This window comes from Mustela erminea, chromosome 10, assembly GCF_009829155.1.
Source record: "Mustela erminea isolate mMusErm1 chromosome 10, mMusErm1.Pri, whole genome shotgun sequence".
Lineage (NCBI taxonomy): Eukaryota > Metazoa > Chordata > Mammalia > Carnivora > Mustelidae > Mustela > Mustela erminea.
This window is the reverse complement of record NC_045623.1, coordinates 109,137,232-109,154,608: the sequence shown is the minus strand read 5'-3', so window position 1 is coordinate 109,154,608 and position 17,377 is coordinate 109,137,232. Positions and strand designations below refer to the sequence as shown.

The 17,377-nt window shown below is 60.1% G+C and overlaps 1 protein-coding gene across 4 annotated transcripts; it reads right to left on the bottom strand.

The window, feature by feature from the left end:
* Nucleotides 1–283: 283 nt before the first annotated feature.
* Nucleotides 284–16,422, bottom strand: LOC116600856 (cyclin-dependent kinase 11B). 4 transcript variants are annotated; one of them, XM_032361235.1, is made up of 20 exons: nucleotides 16,288–16,422; nucleotides 15,346–15,469; nucleotides 14,602–14,717; nucleotides 13,610–13,737; nucleotides 12,423–12,561; nucleotides 6,367–6,503; nucleotides 5,819–5,941; nucleotides 5,438–5,533; nucleotides 5,204–5,365; nucleotides 4,863–4,925; nucleotides 4,215–4,390; nucleotides 3,736–3,826; nucleotides 2,504–2,625; nucleotides 2,167–2,272; nucleotides 1,799–1,920; nucleotides 1,615–1,722; nucleotides 1,421–1,537; nucleotides 1,157–1,305; nucleotides 955–1,073; nucleotides 284–789 (listed from the first exon to the last, which is right to left on the bottom strand). In XM_032361235.1, the coding sequence occupies exons 2-20, from the start codon at nucleotides 15,454–15,456 to the stop codon at nucleotides 299–301; spliced, it is 2,676 nt and encodes an 891-aa protein (XP_032217126.1). In that variant the 5' UTR covers nucleotides 15,457–15,469; nucleotides 16,288–16,422; the 3' UTR covers nucleotides 284–298. The 4 variants fall into 4 exon arrangements, with proteins under 4 accessions (XP_032217126.1, XP_032217127.1, XP_032217129.1 ...); XM_032361236.1 differs by lacking the exon at nucleotides 16,288–16,422 and adding an exon at nucleotides 15,981–16,004; XM_032361237.1 differs by having other exon boundaries at nucleotides 580–789; nucleotides 884–1,073; nucleotides 16,288–16,421.
* Between the last annotated feature and the right edge of the window lie 955 nt (nucleotides 16,423–17,377).

The window sequence follows — 17,377 nt, the reverse complement described above, 5'->3', positions numbered from 1 at the left end:
GCCACCCTTCTTTCCCTGGCCTCCACCCAGAGCACGTGGGCCCGAGGCCCCGCCAGGCAGCACGAGGGCAGGCCTCGTCCACTAGGGGCCAGCTGTGGAAGGACATGCCAGAGCTTTCCTCCAAGAACGTTTTACTGCCATCTTAAAACGTGTTAACAACTTTGTACAAAACCCACCGTAGCCAAGAGCTTGCACACCGGCTCTGCGGGGCCCGGGGCCATGGATGCCCTGACTGAGGGTCAGGAAGCTGTGAAGCAGGAGCCTGAAGATTAAGAGTGGAAAAAGTCCTGCCCCGATCTCACTCCACACCAAGGCCAGTCCGCCGGCGGCGAGCGCGGGACGCTGTGTGTCGAGGGTGTGCCGTCCGCACTGGCCTCTGATGGTCGCCCCCTCCACTCCCCGCACGGCAAGTCTGACACATTCGAAAAAATACAGCCTTCCCTTCCCCAGCAAGGAAAATGTGGTTTAATTCTACAAATTTACAAGCCGAGATGAAATACAACGTGAAAAAGCAAACGAGGCGGGCGGCCTGCGACTCGAGGCGGAGCCCCGCGGCCGCGCCAGCCTGCGGCAGCTGCGTCCAGGCAGAGCAGGGCCTGGGTCTGGACCCGTGTGCTGCCTCCGGCACCCGCCCTGGTCCCGGCCACGTCTTGCTGGGAGGCCCCCACGGGGCTGGAGTGGCCTCCGCGCCAGACCTCAGAACTTGAGGCTGAAGCCGGGGCCCGCGGCTGAGGCCCCCTGGCTGGTGGTCGTGAGGTGGAAGCCGGTCTCCTTCAGGTCGTCGTCGCCCTGGGGAGCAAGTGGCACTGTGGGGCCCCGGCCGGGCCGGCCTCGCCTCGGGGAGCCCCCACATCTTCCCTCCTCTGCCAGCCCGGCCCCTCACCAGCTGGCTGTACCCCAGGCCTCCCTCTGGGGGCCGTGGGCTTGTGCCACGCTTGACCCTTTGCTGCTCACTCTTGGCGGGCCACGTGGGGAACATCGAGGGGTCGATGGGGAGAGGGGTCTCTCGGAAATACTCATGCTTGAGGCCGTCCTCTGCACTGACTCTCCGCCCGGGGAAGTAGGTTAGGAACCTGGGGGAAGAAGAGCCCTTGGCGTTCAGCAGGGGGTGGGGGTGAGGGCACAGGGGAGGGGCTGCGCCCACAGGTTCACACACTTGTTCATGAGGTCAAAGCCCTGGTCTGACAGCAGCGCCCCAAAGCGTTTGCGGAGGTTGTTGTAGGGATACTCGGTGAAGGTCATCTTCTTGACTGCGGGGAGGTCATTGTAGCCGGGCCAGATCTTCTCACTGGGGGTACCCAGGTCCTGAGAGACAGACAGACAGGTCTCAGAAAGGCCCCCGGTCTGCACGGGAGGGTCCGGTCCCGGGTGCCAGCATGTACCAGGCAGGGCACTTTGCAGGCAGGAGCTGCAGACGCACCTTAAACACTTTGTTGATCTGATCGATTTCCGACTTCCCAGGGAAAAGTGGCTTCTGGGTCAGCAGCTCCCCAAAGATGCAGCCCACCGACCACATGTCCACAGCCGTGGAGTACTCCTGGGGGGCCAGGGGTGCGCTCAGGGGGCTGCATGGGCGGCGAGCACAGGTCAGGTCCCCCAGCCCCCAACACTCACCTTGGCGCCAAGCAGCAGCTCCGGGGCACGGTACCACAGGGTCACCACGACAGGGGTGTAGGCCTTCAGAGGGGACCCATATTCCCTTGCCAGCCCGAAGTCCCCGACCTGAAAGGACCGAGGGCTGTGGGCAGGACTGAGGCCCAGGTGTGGGCAGCCCCGAGGGGGAGCTGCGGGGACCCACCTTGAGGATGCCTGCGTGGCTGAGCAACAGGTTGGAGGTCTTGAGGTCCCGGTGCAGGATCCAGTTATCGTGCAGGTGCTTCACGCCGCGCAGCAGCTGGATCATCAGGGTCTTCACCTCCCCTAGAGGGCAGCGGGGTCACGGCCCTGGGTCATCCGCCTGCCTCGGCAGCGACCAGGCTCCCCAGGGCACATCCGAACGCGCCTGGCTCAGCACAGCCCTGAGGGGCGCGCCTCAGTTACAGGGTCAGGGACACGCCTGCAGCCCAGGTGGCCCGAGGGTGGGCGGTTCCCGTTGGGGGACAGCAGCCAGAGGGCCACGGCTGCAGGAGTGACTCGGGGCCATGCCCGCTGTGCCGTGGGCCCCACCTGGCAAGAAAGGCTGCTTCATGGTCTCCATCAGACTCTTGAGGTCGTGTTCCACGTAGTTCATCACGATGTAGATCTTGTCCATGTTGCTGCCCACAACGATTTCCTGAGAGACAAAAGCCAGCGGGTGGGTCACCTGGGGGTCCCCTCTCGGCCCCAGCCCCGTGACCGTGGACTCCTGGGGCCTAGACACACGCAGATAGCAGGGACCTGTTAGGGTCAGGTGTGGTAACCTTCAAGGGGCTGATGGGGCGGGGCCGCGAAGACTCCGTTTTTGCACAACACAGGTGAGCGCGACCCCCAGGCTGCCCTTGGGCACAGGCCCGGGAGGCCTTACCCGGACCGTGACGATGTTGGGGTGCTGCGCCTTCAGGATGGTGTTGATCTCCCTCAGAGAGGTGATCGGAAAGCCCTCTTTCTCCTTCTCCATCTTCAGCCGCTTCAAAGCCACAATTTCATCTGAAAACAGTTGGGAGGCAGGTTGAGGACACCTCCTTCCACACACACGCACGTGGCTGGGACTTGGGTGGCTGGGACTTGGGAAGGGCTTCCTGTGCACAGGGAAGTCTTGTTTTTTTTTTAAGTTAAATTAAATTTATTTATTTCACAGAGATCATAAGTAGGCAGAGAGGCAGGCAGAGAGAGAGGGAAGCAGGCTCCCTGCCGAGCAGAGAGCCCGATGCGGGGCTCGATCCCAGGACCCTGAGATCATGACCTGAGCCAAAGGCAGAGGCTCAACCCACTGAGCCACCCGGTGCCCCGAGAAGTCTTGTTTTAACGGATGTCTCACATCTGCACCAAGAGAAAAAGCCCAAACCCGAACGGAACATGAGGCCTATTTCCAAACCAGCTTTCCTCCAAAACAGGTAAGGGTGTCCCATCCTCTCTGTCCCTGCTGTGGTTCGCCAGGAGACACCGCAAACCTCGACATCCCAACACAGAAACATTCACCAGGGTCTCAGGATCTCAAGTGGCCTCCCTGAGTTTCCAAGACCCAGATGCGGTGCCAGGAAAGCTTCCAGGCCACGGCTCACGCACCTGTTCAGGTGCTAAGCACTCGAAGTGGACTCCACACCCCTCCCTGGAGCCGAGGCACCTGCCGCCACAAGCAAGCAGCACGGTCAGGCTGACCTCTGGACTCCACAGACATCAAGGAGTCAACTGCTCAGGGGCCCGTGAGTCCTTAGCTGGTGCTCGCCAGGTAAGGCGAGGCCGTGACTGGGCATCTGTGGAGGGAAGACTCCCAGGAGGGTAGGAACCGTGTGTTCAATGATCTAGACTCTGAGGGTGCCAAGGGCCAGGATGGCCCGGGCTTGGATCTCAGTCCCTGCAAGCTCCCTGTGGCTTAGGCAGAACGCCCGGCCTGCCTCCCTCCCAGAGTCCTCGTGGGCCCAGCAAGACCGTGCAGGGGAAACATGCCAGGCCTGAGAAAGTGCGGTGAGAACGCCCAAGGACAGTGCTCCTCAGGAGAGACTGCCTCCTGCCCGAGGAGAGGTTCCCTGTGCCGCCCCGCTCCTGCCCCACAGCTCCCTCCCCCGACCCTGGGGGACCACGCGACACTGCGCGCACCTGTTTTCTTGTCCTTTGCTCTGTACACCACCCCGTAAGTGCCTTCCTCGATCCTGTTCAGGCACTGGAACTCCTCTACGCTGCGACAACCCTGGAAGGAAGCAGGCCGCGAGGAGGCTGCGGCCGCGCTCTCAACACCGGCACGGAGCTGGGGCAGCAGGCCCTGCCCCCAAGTGTCTGGCGGGGCTGCCCAGCGGCCCTCCCGCCCGGCTTCCTCAGTGAGCAGTGCTCCTGCATCAAGAAATAAAACCCCTTGCCACAAAACCTGGTCCCGGGCGCGCCCTCCTGAGCCCGGCCCGGTCTGCCTGCTCTGCGCTAAGATAACACCAGGGATGACACCGCCAAAGCCCCGGCACCTTCCCCTGCGGCACGGGTGACCCCGGTGGCAGGTGCCCACAGCAAGAGGCCCCACTCTCAACCCCCAGCCCCATCCGCCGTCGGCCAAGCCGAGCCAGCCCTGGGGCGCAGGGACGCCGGACCTGCAGGGCAGGGAGGTACTTGGGCAGCTCCTGTTTGAGTTCAATGGGTGACAAGGCGGGAGAGTCGGGCACAAAGTCGCCTTCGGTCAGGGCGCTGCTCTGCGGCGTGCCCTCGCCGGCTTCTTCCTCCCCTTCCTCACTTTCTCCGGAGTCTCGGTCAAATCGGGACTCTGGAACTTCAAACGTTAAACCCAACTGTGGAACCAGGAATAAGCAATGTCATCGTCCCTCTCGTGCTCTGGGGTGGGGGGGGACACCAAGTGCATGCCAGAGCCGCAGAGGCGACCCCAGATGTGTGTACCCCACCACTCTGGACAGAGGGCACTGGGGTCCTGGGGTTCACCAGCGCAGCCGGGGGCCTGGGAGCCGCTGACCGGAGCCAGGGCTCAAAGGCGGCACAGCCGGGACTCGTCTCTCGGGCCGAGGGCCCAGCCCGGCTGCTGCGCCCCCTGCCGTGTCTAAGCCACGGGGATGCCGAGGACTCGGGGATGCCGGCCCTCCACGGTCACGAGCGGGTCTCTCAGGGAGCCGGCTGCCTGTGCCTCGGGCGAGGGGTACGCACACAAGACGGTGACCTGCGGGCTTTGGAAAGGGTCACGGAGCTGAGGGGCCGCCGAGGGGAGGGCTGCCTCGCGGGGCGCCGCTCACCGACCAGGACGTGGTTCTCGCTGCGCTCGCCGTCCCCGCTCATCTCGTCCTCACTCACGTCCTCTGCAAGACAGAGCGGGCGGCCGTCGCCCACACCTGCAGGCCCGGGCCCGAGGGTTCGGGCTTGGCCTCTCTCTAGGGCTCTTCAGACCCTCCACGGGCACAAACAAGGGTCTGCTTTAGCTAACGAAAAGCAAGAACCGCTGTAAAAACATCACTTTTGGGGCCTTATGGGAACCCCCGATACCAAAGCATTTTCCATTTGGGAGTAGTTTTGATCCGAGCGCGCCAGGGCTTCCTCCGAAGCCTGAAGAGACCGTGGGAGCCCCGCGCCTCCTCACCGGCCGACTGTCCCGACGCGTCCTCGGAGTTGCTGCCCGTCTCCTCCTCCTCCTCCTCCTCCTCCTCCTCCGACTCTTCGCTGCTGCTGCCCTCCTCCTCCTCCTCCTCCTCCTCTTCCTCCTCCTCCTCCTCCTCCTCCTCCGAACCCGAGCCCGACTCCGCTGTGGGAAGAAAGCAGCTGAAGCGCACAGCGGGGACGAGTGCCCCCGGCGCGGCCGCGGAGCGGCGCTTACCTGACGAGGACTCGGCAGAGCTGGTTTTCCTCTCGCTGTCGCTGACGTCCTGCAGGTCGGACAGCAGGTCTCGCTCCTCCGCCTTCTCTTCTTTCACTTAGAAACAAACCACCAAAGTTGAACGCGGGAAGCGTCTGACCACAACAAGACCCCACCGCATCTTTGCTGCGGAGGCCGACTGGGGCCTGGGTGACACGCGGCCCCCCACGGAGCGGGAGGACGGCTCTCGACCCCCCTACGAGGGTCTCCGACACATACAAGCTCCACACTAACGACGGGCCCACCGTGGGCTCCGGGAGTCCTACAGCCCATCTCACTGCACAACAAAAGCACGTTTTCGTGACGTCTTCGTTTGCCGAGAGCCAGGCCCCGCGCCCGCACCTGGCTTCCGGCCGTCGGTCAGCTCGAACCTCTCTCGGGGCGGCCGCAGCGGGCTGCGGCTCCAGTGGCCGGCTTTCACCTTGTCGCCGTAGTCCTCCCTCATCGCGCGGTGATGTGCGGACACTGGGGCACAAAACACAGTGGGAGGCGGGGCTGGCGGCACCCTCTCCAGCAGGGCCCTGCCCCGGTCGGGTCTCAGCTGCTCCCCTGCCGGTGGTGACGCAGAACATGTGCTCATAGCTCTGGCGACAGAGGCTGGAGGCTGTCCCTGAGGACCCACAAGGACCTTCCAGACTCCCCTCCATTGGTCAGAAAGGAAGGGGCCACGACCCACCTCTTCAAGCCTGTGCCGAGCCAGTGTGGGCAGCAGAAACGGCGGCCCAGCGCCGGGCCCGGGAAGGCCCCGCCAGGCTCAACTGCTGAGCCCCAGGGCCTGCCCCCGTGTCGCACGGCCACCGGCCGGAGCACCTCGTCCCTCGGTGTCACTCGCGCGGCCCTGAGCTCACCCCGGGAGCAGCACCCCAGCCACAAGGCGCGCCCGCCCCCACCTTCCCTGCGGGCCTCGCGCTCCTTGCGCCGCTCCTCGGCCCGCCGCTCGCGCTCCTTCTGCTCCCGCTGCTCCTTCTGCTGCTCCCGCATCTTCCGCTCTCGCTCCCGCTTCCTCTCCAGCTGCTCCAGGCGGTCCCTGCAAGGGGCACAGGCCAACGCTCTCTCCAGTTTCCCTTTCTGACCCCAAGTGCTTTCTGTTCAAATTTAGAAATTGCCCATTTAGGTTATTCAAACCATAAAGGGCTTTCTCAAAGCCACCAATATCCAGAGCACACGTCCTGACAGACGCGAGAGAACCAAGCAAGGGGTGCCTGGGGGGGGGGGGGGTGCAGCCGTTGAACCTCAGACTCTTGATCTGGGCTCGGGTCATGACCTTGGGGTCAGGAGACTGAGCCCCGCGAAAGGCTCCATGGTCGGTGCAGAGTCTGCTGAGCTCCCTATCTCTGCCCCCCTGCCCGTTTGTACACTTTCTCTCCCTCAAATAAAAGGTTTTTGTAAAACATTTGTATCGATTTGACAGAGACCGAGAGGTTGAGAGAGCGAGCTCACGCACAAGCAGCGGAGCAGCAGGCAGAGGGAGAGGACCCAGCAGGCTCCCCACCAAGCAGGGAACCCGACGTGGGGCTTGATCCCAGGAAGCCAGAATCATGCCCTGGGCTGAAGACGGAGGCTTCTCCGACTGAGCCACCCAGGCGCCCCTCAAATGAATAGTCTTTAAAAAAGAAGAAAGGGGCGCCTGGGTGGCTCAGGGGGTTAAAGCCTCTGCCTTTGGCTCGGGTCATGACCTTGGGGGCCTGGGATTGAGCCCCGCATCGGGCTCTCTGCTCGGCGGGAGCTTCCCTTCCTCTGCCTGCCCCTCTGCCTACTTGTGATCTCTGTCAAATAAATGAATGGAGGAGGAGGAGTTAAGCCAAGGCCGGCAGATGAGCCCAGTGCTCCGGACGCCGGTCTGGCGGGCCTGCTAGGCGTGGCCGGCAGCACAGCTTGCATCCACCTTTATGGCGGTCTAGGTCTTCAGGAGCCAAAGCGAGGATGGACGAGTCCACCTGCGGAAGGTGTGGAGGATCTGGACGCAGGCCTGGGCCCTGTCGCTCCTCCTCACTGGATTCTGTGGCAGACGGACCCCCAGCTGATCCGCCAGTCCAGCAGGCACAAGTGTGGCATGTGAAGGGCAGTGGGCAGAAGCTGCTTCATGAAGGCGGCGAGTCACCAAGGACCGCACGCGCGGCCTGCCCCACAACACAGGCAAACAGTGCACATGGGCCAGATGCAGTAAACTTTCATGTCCCTACAGTTATGTCCAAATATAACAGAGCCAGTACGTTGAAAAAGAAGAAAGTACGCAGCAGTATACTCAAACAGAAATGAGCACGAAAATGGTGAAAATGGAACAAGGCCCGCGGCCCAGTCCCCGGGCCTGTGCTGACTCTGGGGCCCATCAGAGGGCCCTGCTGCGGAAGCCCGGGGTTCTAGGAACTATTCTTAAGTGCCCGAGTCCAAACTGTTGTGAGATAAAAGCTGTAACATAACAGGAGGTCCAACCAGAGAATTCCATTTTTCATAAACTTATGAAGTCGTGCAACGACTTTACAAGCCATCGCCTGGCAGGCCCCCTCGCGCCCACCGGTGGCCAGCTCCTCGCCTGCCCCACGAGCCTGATTCTTTGTGTTTGGGATTCTGTGGATATTCCTTCTGCTTTCGTTGGTTTGAGTCTGCCTCTCTCTTCTGCTAAGGGTAGAGGCTCGGCTGCTGACCTGACAACTTTGCTGTTCTCAGTGCCTAAAAGCCAAAACATTTCACTCCCATGCACAGCCTTTTCTGCATCACTAACTCTGGGCATCCTGCTTCTGTTTTCATTCAGTTCAAAATGTTGTTTTTTCTTCTTCCAGTAGGTTTCATGCTCAGGGAGATGCCCAACGTGCGGCTTGAACTCACGACCCTGAGACCAAGACCTGAGTTGAGATCAAGTTGGAAGCTTGACCGACTGAGCCCCGAGGCACTTGTGTTTCCTTTTAATTTATTTGGGCCGTAGGTTATTCAGAAAAGGACTGTGGGATTTCTAAACATTTGAGGATTCCCTCAAGTTTGTTTCTTTGTGTTGATTTCTACTTTAACCCTTTTGTGGGAAGAGGGTATACTCTGTACGACCTCAGTTCTCAGATCTGAAACCCGCTGTGTGGCCCACGCAGGATCCACGCGGCACGACCTTCCCTTTCCGAGTGTGTAGCCTGCAGCTGGCTGTGGGGCGCAACGTGCAAGGTCAGTGAGACCGAGCCCGTGCAGGCTACTTTCGGGATGTTTTACATCCTTTTCTCTGGTTGTTCTGCCAACACGGACAACACGGTATTGAAACTGCAACTGGCACTGACGAACGACCCACTTCTCCCGTCAGCGGTCAGGCACATACACGTTTGCTGCCATCACTCCCTTCTGCTGTACGGACCCTTCTGTCCTTGGGAAGCCCTGTGTCGGCGCTGGTCTGACTTCTGTCAGGTAACTGATGTCTCGCCTGAGCCACCTGCGCTCTGCAGCTGCTGTGGGTGTGGGACATCTCTGTCCGTATGTTTACTTTTGACTTATTTTTGTCCTGGACTAAGAGGTTCTCTTTACAGACAATGTACTGGATCTTGCTTTGCTGTCGAAGAACCTCTCCTCTGGGGTACACAAACCATTCCACGTTTCATGTAATTATGGATTTGGCTAAATTTGCTTTCTGTTACTCTTTGAATTTTACACCTTCCGTCTTTTTGGTTTAAGTAAGGCTCTCCAGAAAACCCTGCAGAGTCCCGTTTGCACCAGTCAGTCCCGCTCTTCGTGGCTGCTCCAGGATGGGCAGCGCGCATCTTCTCAGACTGACTTCATCCCAGGGAATGCCGGAGCCCCGTGCAGAACGGCTCGGGCCCTCCCTGTTCTCCGTGCAGCCCACACGCGCGGGGTCCCACCACAGCATTTCACCCATCACTGTTTCATGCAATCGTGTCTCTTATGGAAACTAAGATGTGAGAAGAAACATTTGTAGATTCTGTTACGTCAACCTGAGCCTTAACCATTTCCAGTGCTCGTCTTTTCTTCCTGAATTTGATACCTTCTGCTGTCATTTCCACTCAACATGAAGGTCTTCCTGGAGTATTTAAGGTAGGTCTTGTTAATAATGAATTCCACTGGTTTATCTCTCTTATTCCCCTCACTTTGGAAGAAGAATTTTGCTGGACACAAAATTCCTGGTTGCCAGGCTTTCTTTTGGCAGTGGGGCCTGCCACGCCACCACCTTCTGGCCCCCACTGACTCTGAGAAGTCAGCCAGCAATCGCACTGAAGCCCTCCTTCTACGTAGATTTTTCTCCTGCTTCCTTTCAGGATTTTTCTCTGGCTTTCACCAGTTTCACTGTGATGTCACTCTATGAATCCTACTTGGGGTACTGAGCTTCCAGGATGTGTAGATAAATGCTTGTCATCCAATCTGGGACGTTCTCAGGCATCGTTTAAAGAAACATCTTTGTGCTGCTTCGCTCTTCTCTCCTGGGACTGCCAATTACATGGGTGTGGGCAGAACAGACGCTGCCCCACAGATTTTTGTTTTTTAAAGATTTTATTTATTTATTCGACAGACAGAGATCACAAGGAGGCAGAGAGGCAGGCAGAGAGAGGAGGAAGCAGGCTCCCCGCTGAGCAGAGAGCCCAATGTGGGGCTCGATCCCAGGAGCCTGGGATCATGACCTGAGCTGAAGGCAGAGGCTTTAGCCCACTGAGCCCCCAGGCGCCCCAAGTCCCACAGATCTTTGAGGCTCTGTTCATCCTTTGTTAATTCTCTCCATTCTTCAGAAAGCGTAATTTCTATTGCTCCATTTCAAGTTCCTTGCTAATGTGGAACACTCAGTTTCTACTGATGCTTTTCTTCCTTCATACAGAGTCACACTTTCCTATTTCTTTTATGTCTTAAAACCTTTTGTTGAAAACTGGACATACTTCAGGGGCGCCTGGTGACTCAGTGGGTTAAAGCCTCTGCCTTCAGCTTGGGTCGTGGTTTTGGGGTCCTGGGATGGAGCCCCCCCCCCCCCCCCCCGGTCAGGCTCTCAGCGCTGCAGGGAGTCTGCTTCCCCACCTCTCTCTGCCTACTTGTGAAATTTGTTGAATAAATAAATAAAAATCTTAAGAAAAAAAAAAGAAAGAAAGAAAACTGGAACTATTTCAGGGGCACTCTAACAAAATCTTTTTTTTTTTTTAAGACGTTGAGTGAGCAAGAGACAGAGTGCGCGTGCACACATGCAGGGGAAGCAGCAGGCAGAGGGAGAGGCAGACTCCCCGCTGAGCAGGGAGGCCAATGCAGGGCTTGATCCCATGACCCTGGGCTGAAGGCAGACACTTAAACGACTAAATGACCCAGCCGGCCCTCTAACAAAAATCTTAAAGAAAAGAAAGAAAGAAGAGAGAGAAAACTGGACATTTCGGGTAACACATTGTAGCAAGTCTGGATTCTCATTTTTCCTCTTAGTTGCTGTTTGGTAACACGCTGTGCTAATCTGTGAACTCCGTCTCCCGTCTCCCGACTAGAGTGCAGCCACTGCTCTTTTTTTCCGATACGTTTTTTATTTTCAAGCTTGGCTTCCTTGGGTCACCGCTGTGTGTGCACAGCTGCGCGGTCAGCCCATCCTAAACAGAGTCAGCACAGAGCCGGGCAAACGTGGGGGATTCACATGCTCGCCATGAACCTGGCCACAAAGCTCCGCTCACCTCGTGATCTCCGACCTTCACCTGAAGACTCCGTTTGCCCTGTCCCACACCACCTCCACAAGAACAAAGGCTCTTCTCCTACCTGTCTCAGTTCACCCCTTCGGCCTTTGTTGCCGGGAATGTCAGCAATATCCACCCTCCGACTTCTCCCTTCCTTGTAGCAGGCCAGCCACCAAGCTTTCTCTGGAAATGACCTCAACAGACAGAGGTGGCCCTCTTATTCATATCTGGCCCTTATGAACAGATCTGGGGCTATACCGATGCTTTCCTCTAGGAATCTGAGCCCACAGAGCTGTACCTGGAGACAAAGGTCCAAGAGTCTGGTGTCTCAGCTCCCAGGCCTCTGGATTTCCCTTTGTTTTGTTTCAAAGAACTACAGGGTAACCTGCAGTCTACAGTCTTTCAGAGAACCCCGAGCGATGGCTTAGGCCACCTAGAACAGAGCTTGGTACAGACCATGCACTCCGTAAGTACTTCTGCAGAGATCACCCTAAACCAGACTTCTCTTGGGTGTAGATTGTGTGTCAGAACTCCTATACGTGCACTGGGCTACCTCCGAGAGAGAGGGCACGCCCACCCCGTCCTCTCAAGAGGCGTACCCCACCCTGGCGCATCAAGCTCAGAGCATTTACGGCCCCGCCTGCCGCACCACCAGCCGAGAGGCCCAGGAAGATCACTTCTCCCTCCTCCATCTTCCTTCCCCTCCCCACGGTCAGGCGTTTGGCCCCAAAACTTCATTCTTTTGCCTGAATTCCTATCTCACACCCAGCTCCTGCCAGCAATGCCCCTTCCTTCAGGTCCACATCACACTCTTACACGGAATCTCAGGCAACTGCTGGCCTGGCCTGGCTCCTGAGCACCTTCCCCAGCAGCTTCCACCCGGAGAAACCGACACCCAGAGTTCCAGTCCCTTCATGATCTTTTCTCAGGAAGATTCACACCTATTTCTCAGGATCAGTGGGTTGAAGCCTGTGCCTTCAGCTTGGGTCATGATCCCAGAGTCCTGGGATCGAGCCCCATATCGGGCTCTCTGCTCCGCGGGGAGCCTGCTCCCCCCCACCCTCTCTGCCTGCTTGTGATCTCTGTCAAATAAATAAATAAAATCTTTAAAAAAAAAAAACCCTTAATCCCTTCAGGACAGATCTCTTGACAAGCACCACCCCACGTTCACTGCACTGGGACTCTGGGCCCATAAACCACTTCCGTGTCACATCTGGGTTATGCTGCCAGGTCACTATGTGTCAAGATGGTCTCTTCTGCCACTCTGACAGCCTGGTATCCCCAGGAGCGCTCCATTTGGGCTCCTTAAAAATGTGTTCCCTCACCTCTCCCTTCTGGAGTGCTCCCGGGCCATCTCCCTCCTCTTCTGCCTCTCCCACTCCCGACGAGCCTTGTCCTGTTCCTCTCGGTGCCGTTTCCGGCGCTCGTGCTCTCGCTCCTTTTCCTTTGCTCTGGCATGCTTCCCTAAGGAGAAACAAAGTGTCACGCAAAGGGGCCCAATTCCCAAAACATAATTTGCAAATACACAGTGAAGAGAAGCATTTTAATGAATGACTTGGAGCCTCCAAGTCAGGGGAGATAAGGTGGTGGCCACTGAAGAGAACTGTAACTTCATCCTGCCCTTCACCTTTCTGTATTAAATAGCCTACGACTGGATGACAGCTGAGCCCTGAACACAGGTCAGGGGCACACGCGCCCCGACGCAGCCGGAAACCCAAGGGTGATTATGAGTCCTGAGCACTGGACTACGCACAGCCTACTGCCGACCAGAGGCTTTACTGACGATGTGTCTTCTGTGTCACATGTGTTCCCTACTGTACTCTAACAACTGCGTGAGCTACATCCAAGAGATGACTGTCAGAGAAACAAGAAGGGAAAGTGCATTTACGGCACCGTCCTGCAGTTACTAGGAAACATCCATGGACAAGCGGACCACGGAGTTCCAGCCCGTGCTGTTCAAGGGTCAGCTGTCCACCAGTTCTGTAATTAAGCACCACCACCAGCATCGTTCGTAAAGAACACAGGACAGACCTCAGCTCCTGGTGGATTTCCATCTTGTGTGACAAACCACGCACATCAACTGCTTTTGTAACAATGACACCTAAAGCGGGTGCCGGGGCCATGTTTCCCAACACCCTAAGAACCCTTAATAATGGTGGGAGACCAAACTCATTGGGACTTGATCAAAGATCTTTCTTTCTTCAGGTAATTCAACACTGAATCGCTATAAAAAATACATACAAATCCCGTACATTTGTCAAATTAACATAGTATTACATTTAAACGAACTAACCCACAACAACGTAAGAAGGAGAAAAAGACACCAGAAGAAAAATGATACAGCTATTTGGAATGATCTATAATAAATTTAGGCTTTCAGCTAAAATTTTTACTTTCTCTTCTCTTTCAACTGTCCTCTGGATGAATCAGCAGACCGTGATCCAGGAAACACACCACACGTGAACATGATACCAAAAAGAAGTAAAAGTAAAAATAAGAAAAACTTCTGTACCCCCTTCTGCTGAATGGCTACGATGCCTACGTTTCTCTTTCCTCTTTTCATCTTTCCTGTGATGAGCCTTTTCTTTCCGAGACACTTGCTGCGGAGGTTTGATAGCCAAAGAGTCATCCTCCTCGCCTCTGAAATACACGACAGCATCACATCATGCTCGAGAGTCACGCGGGCAGGCGGGCCGCTGCGGAGCTCCTCCGCCCCAGAAACACGCACCGTTCAGAGCACAGGAGTTCCATGTGACCCATCATTTTAAGCACTGTTAGCTATTAAACTTAAGCCAAAACGGATTATCAAATACAGACTCTGATCAGAAGTGTAAGTGAAAAATCAACATCCACATGGAACAGTCAGTCTCAGGGAAGCTAAGGGGGCGATGGACTTGTTCATTACCGTGACCATAACTGCGCAAGTATGGACAAGTTTCTGAAACCGCACACTCCGCGTATACACGCGTACACACACCTTATCGTTTACGACTCAGTAAAGGTGTTAAGATACAGGTATCACAATCTTAATAAAGCTTGATGACCCCAAAGGGCCCCTCAACAATATCTTCAGCCGCCTGTATGACTGGAACCTCAGAAGACTTGCTCTATGTCTCTGTACCTTACTTCCTGGTCACGCTGGCTTTAACCCTCTGATGATGGATCATTTGGTGCTGACCATGCGTACAAGAACGAATCAAAAATAGAAATAAAAATCCTTACAAATAAGTAAACAAATGAGTAAATGTAGCTTGCGGCTGCTGTGAGCTTAACTGAAGGCTGAGTGCGAGAAAAGCCGAACTTTCCTAAGACGCGTGAGGGGGCAGGGATCACACCGAGTCCGCCTCGACTGGGAGGCAGACCGGAGGTCACAGCTACAGACGTTTCCCAAGTAACGCGGAGAAGAGCGCAGGGGCCCCCAGCTCCGTGGTGGGACCCAGCCCGCCCCAAGCGAAGAGCACGGGCGGCCTGGACCGTCCTCCTGGCGGAGCCCCTCGCCCCCACCTGTCTTCCATGGAGTCCTCTCGTCTGTACGGGGAGTTCCGGATCGTAATCTCCATGCGGTGGTCCCTCAGCTCCCCTTCCTCGAGGGAATCGCGCTTGGAATCGCGGTCATCGGACTAAAGCAAGGAGAAAGCCGCTCCCTCTCAGGGACGCTCTTCCGGCGGCAGCACGCCCTGCCGCTTCCGAAAACCCGGCTCCCACCCGCTCCGGAGGGCCGTGCTCCTGCCCGCCGGCGCTCGCGGAGCCGAAGCGGCTCTGGAAACGCGGCCTGACCTGGGAGGTCGGAGCCAGCGCGGCGCCGCAGCGACTCGACTCCCGGCCGAGCGGCCCGGGTCCGCGCGCCCGACCCGCTGCCACACGCGCCCCGCGCCGGCCGTTCAGCCGCGAGCCGCGCCGGCGGCGCCCCGAAGCCTCCTTGGGCGGACAGCGCGCCCCGCTCCCGGTTCCTCCGGACGGCGCCACGCACACCGGGAAGGGGTCGAAGGACGGAACGTTAACCCCAGGGCGGCCCCCGGCAGACGGAGCGCCACGCGGTGTCCCCGGCGCACGAGCACCGCGGGGCGAGTCCGCCGCGCCGAGGGCCTGCCTCCCGGCGGACCCTCGGCGCGGCGGACTCGCAGGCCCTCGGCGCGGCGTCTGCGCGTCGTCGCCGAGCTCGGCCGGGCGCGGGCCCTGTGACCGCGGGGTCCGCGCGCGCGGGGAAACGGACGTCCTCGGGAAACGCTCGCACCGGGGCCGGCTTACGTTTTTCAGGCGTTTGATCTCCGCCTTCTCCTCCTGCTCCTTCCGCCGCTTCTTCTCCTGCAGGATCTCATCCAACGTCTTCACCTTCCAGGAGTCCTTCTCATCCCCCATTGGCGTGAGGGCGCTGCGGGGCACGGCCGGCCCGTCAGGACGCGGCGCCCCGGCCCCCGCCCCGGCCCCGGCCCCGGCCCGTCAGGACGCGGCGCCCCGGCCCCCGCCCCGGCCCCGGCCCCGGCCCGTCAGGACGCGGCGCCCCGGCCCCCGCCCCGGCCCCGGCCCGTCAGGACGCGGCGCCCCGGCCCCCGCCCCGGCCCCGGCCCGTCAGGACGCGGCGCCCCGGTCCCCGCCCCGGCCCCGGCCCGTCAGGACGCGGCGCCCCGGCCCCGGCCCCGGCCCCGGCCCGTCAGGACGCGGCGCCCCGGTCCCCGCCCCGGCCCCGGCCCGTCAGGACGCGGCGCCCCGGCCCCCGCCCCGGCCCCGGCCCCGGCCCGTCAGGACGCGGCGCCCCGGCCCCCGCCCCGGCCCCGGCCCCGGCCCCGGCCCCGGCCCGTCAGGACGCGGCGCCCCGGCCCCGGCTCGCGCCGCCCCCGACACACAGCCCCGCCGGCCCGGGGCGCGCCCTCGCCCCCGGTTACCTCTCCGCCAGAGCTCACGGCAGCCCCGCCGGGGGCTACACGAGACCCTCGGCGCGGAGCTCGCGGCGCGCTCCCCGTCCTCCCCGCGCACCGGGCTGGCCGTCGGGAGGGTCCGGGAGCCGGGCTGGGGCGCCGCGACGCCGGGACCCTCGCCCCCGGGGCTCAGCCGCCACGAGCCGGGGTTCGGGCCCGACGCCGCCTCAACCCCCAGCTCCGCGCGGGGCGACGAGGCGGGAAGCGACGCCCGGACGCGAGAGGTCAGGGAGCTGGCTGCGCCCGCCGCTCGTTCCGGCCCTCCGCCACTCACCCCTGCACCGCTGCTGCTGCCGCCGCCACCGCCGCCACCGCCGCCACCGGTCCCGGAGCCTGAGGAGAAACAGCGCCCGGCGCGCGCCAGTAGCGTCGCCACTTCCTGCGTCGGCGCCGGCTGATGACACACGGGGGCGGAGCCCGCCGCCGGCTCCGGACCGGGGGCATCCGGCGCGCTGGTGGCGTCACTTCCGTCCTGGCATTCCCGCGGCCGTTCCGCGCCGTTCCGCGCCCCCCCCCCGGCCCGCCCCCCCCCCCCCCCGGGACCCGCCGGCGCCCGGCACGTCGCTGGGCCCCGTGCCCGTCCCTGTCCCGCCCGGCGCCAGGCCGGCCTGCGTGGTTTCGGGGTCCACAGAGACAGGGAAGGGGGCGGGAAGGTAGGCGTCCGCACTATGCCGACCAGTTCGGGCATAAAGAGGGCGACAGGGCCAGGGGCCGGTCGCCCTGGGCTCCTGGGGCCGGGGCCTCCCTCGCTTTTCTCCGTCGTGCTGAGAACTGCGGGCGCCCGCAGAGCTCACGGCAGCCCCGCCGGGGGCTACAGGAGACCCTCATGTAGCTCGGTCGCGCCGACACAGGAGGGACCCCGACGGCAACGCAGGCGGACAGGGTTCGCTTCGGTAGAACCGGAGCCCCGGGGTGGGCCGAGGCGCAGCGAGGTGTCCCCGCAGCGGGCTTGACCGCCGCGCCCGCCCCCGAGCACTGCCCCGGCGGAGGCCGCAGTCCCGCACGCGCGCTGCCCCCAGTGCGGTGTAGAGCGATGTGGCCGGTTCGGAGGCCGACCTCCGCGCGGGGAAGCCACGGACACGGGCCCTCCCCAGCCCAGCGCCCGGGTCGCCCCGGGCAGGTTCACACTCAGCTCACACGTCTGCAGACGGGGCTAGAAATAGCCAGTGAACAGTGATTTTTCTCAAAACGAGGAGAGAAAAGTGGGGGGCGCATGGCGGGCTTAGTCGGGGAGCAGGTGGCAGTCGCTCCCACGGGGAGATGGAGCCGCAGCGGGCTGTGGATATTACTTGCAGTCTTTAAAATAGCGGGCGCTTCCGGTTACTATTACTATTTTTTAACCAAGTAGCATAGTTTCCAACTCC

Bases quoted from the DNA above. Each gene is read 5' to 3' on its own strand.
- LOC116600856 (XM_032361235.1), bottom strand. From the start codon at position 15,456: ATGGGGGATGAGAAGGACTCCTGGAAGGTGAAGACGTTGGATGAGATC. The intron at 13,738-14,601 runs GTGGGGGCGAGG...CGTGTATTTCAG, and splicing joins GAGGACTCCATGGAAGACAG to AGGCGAGGAGGATGACTCTT. The intron at 4,926-5,203 runs GTGAGGAGGCGC...TCTGTCTTGCAG, and splicing joins CGCGTCGGGACAGTCGGCCG to AGGACGTGAGTGAGGACGAG.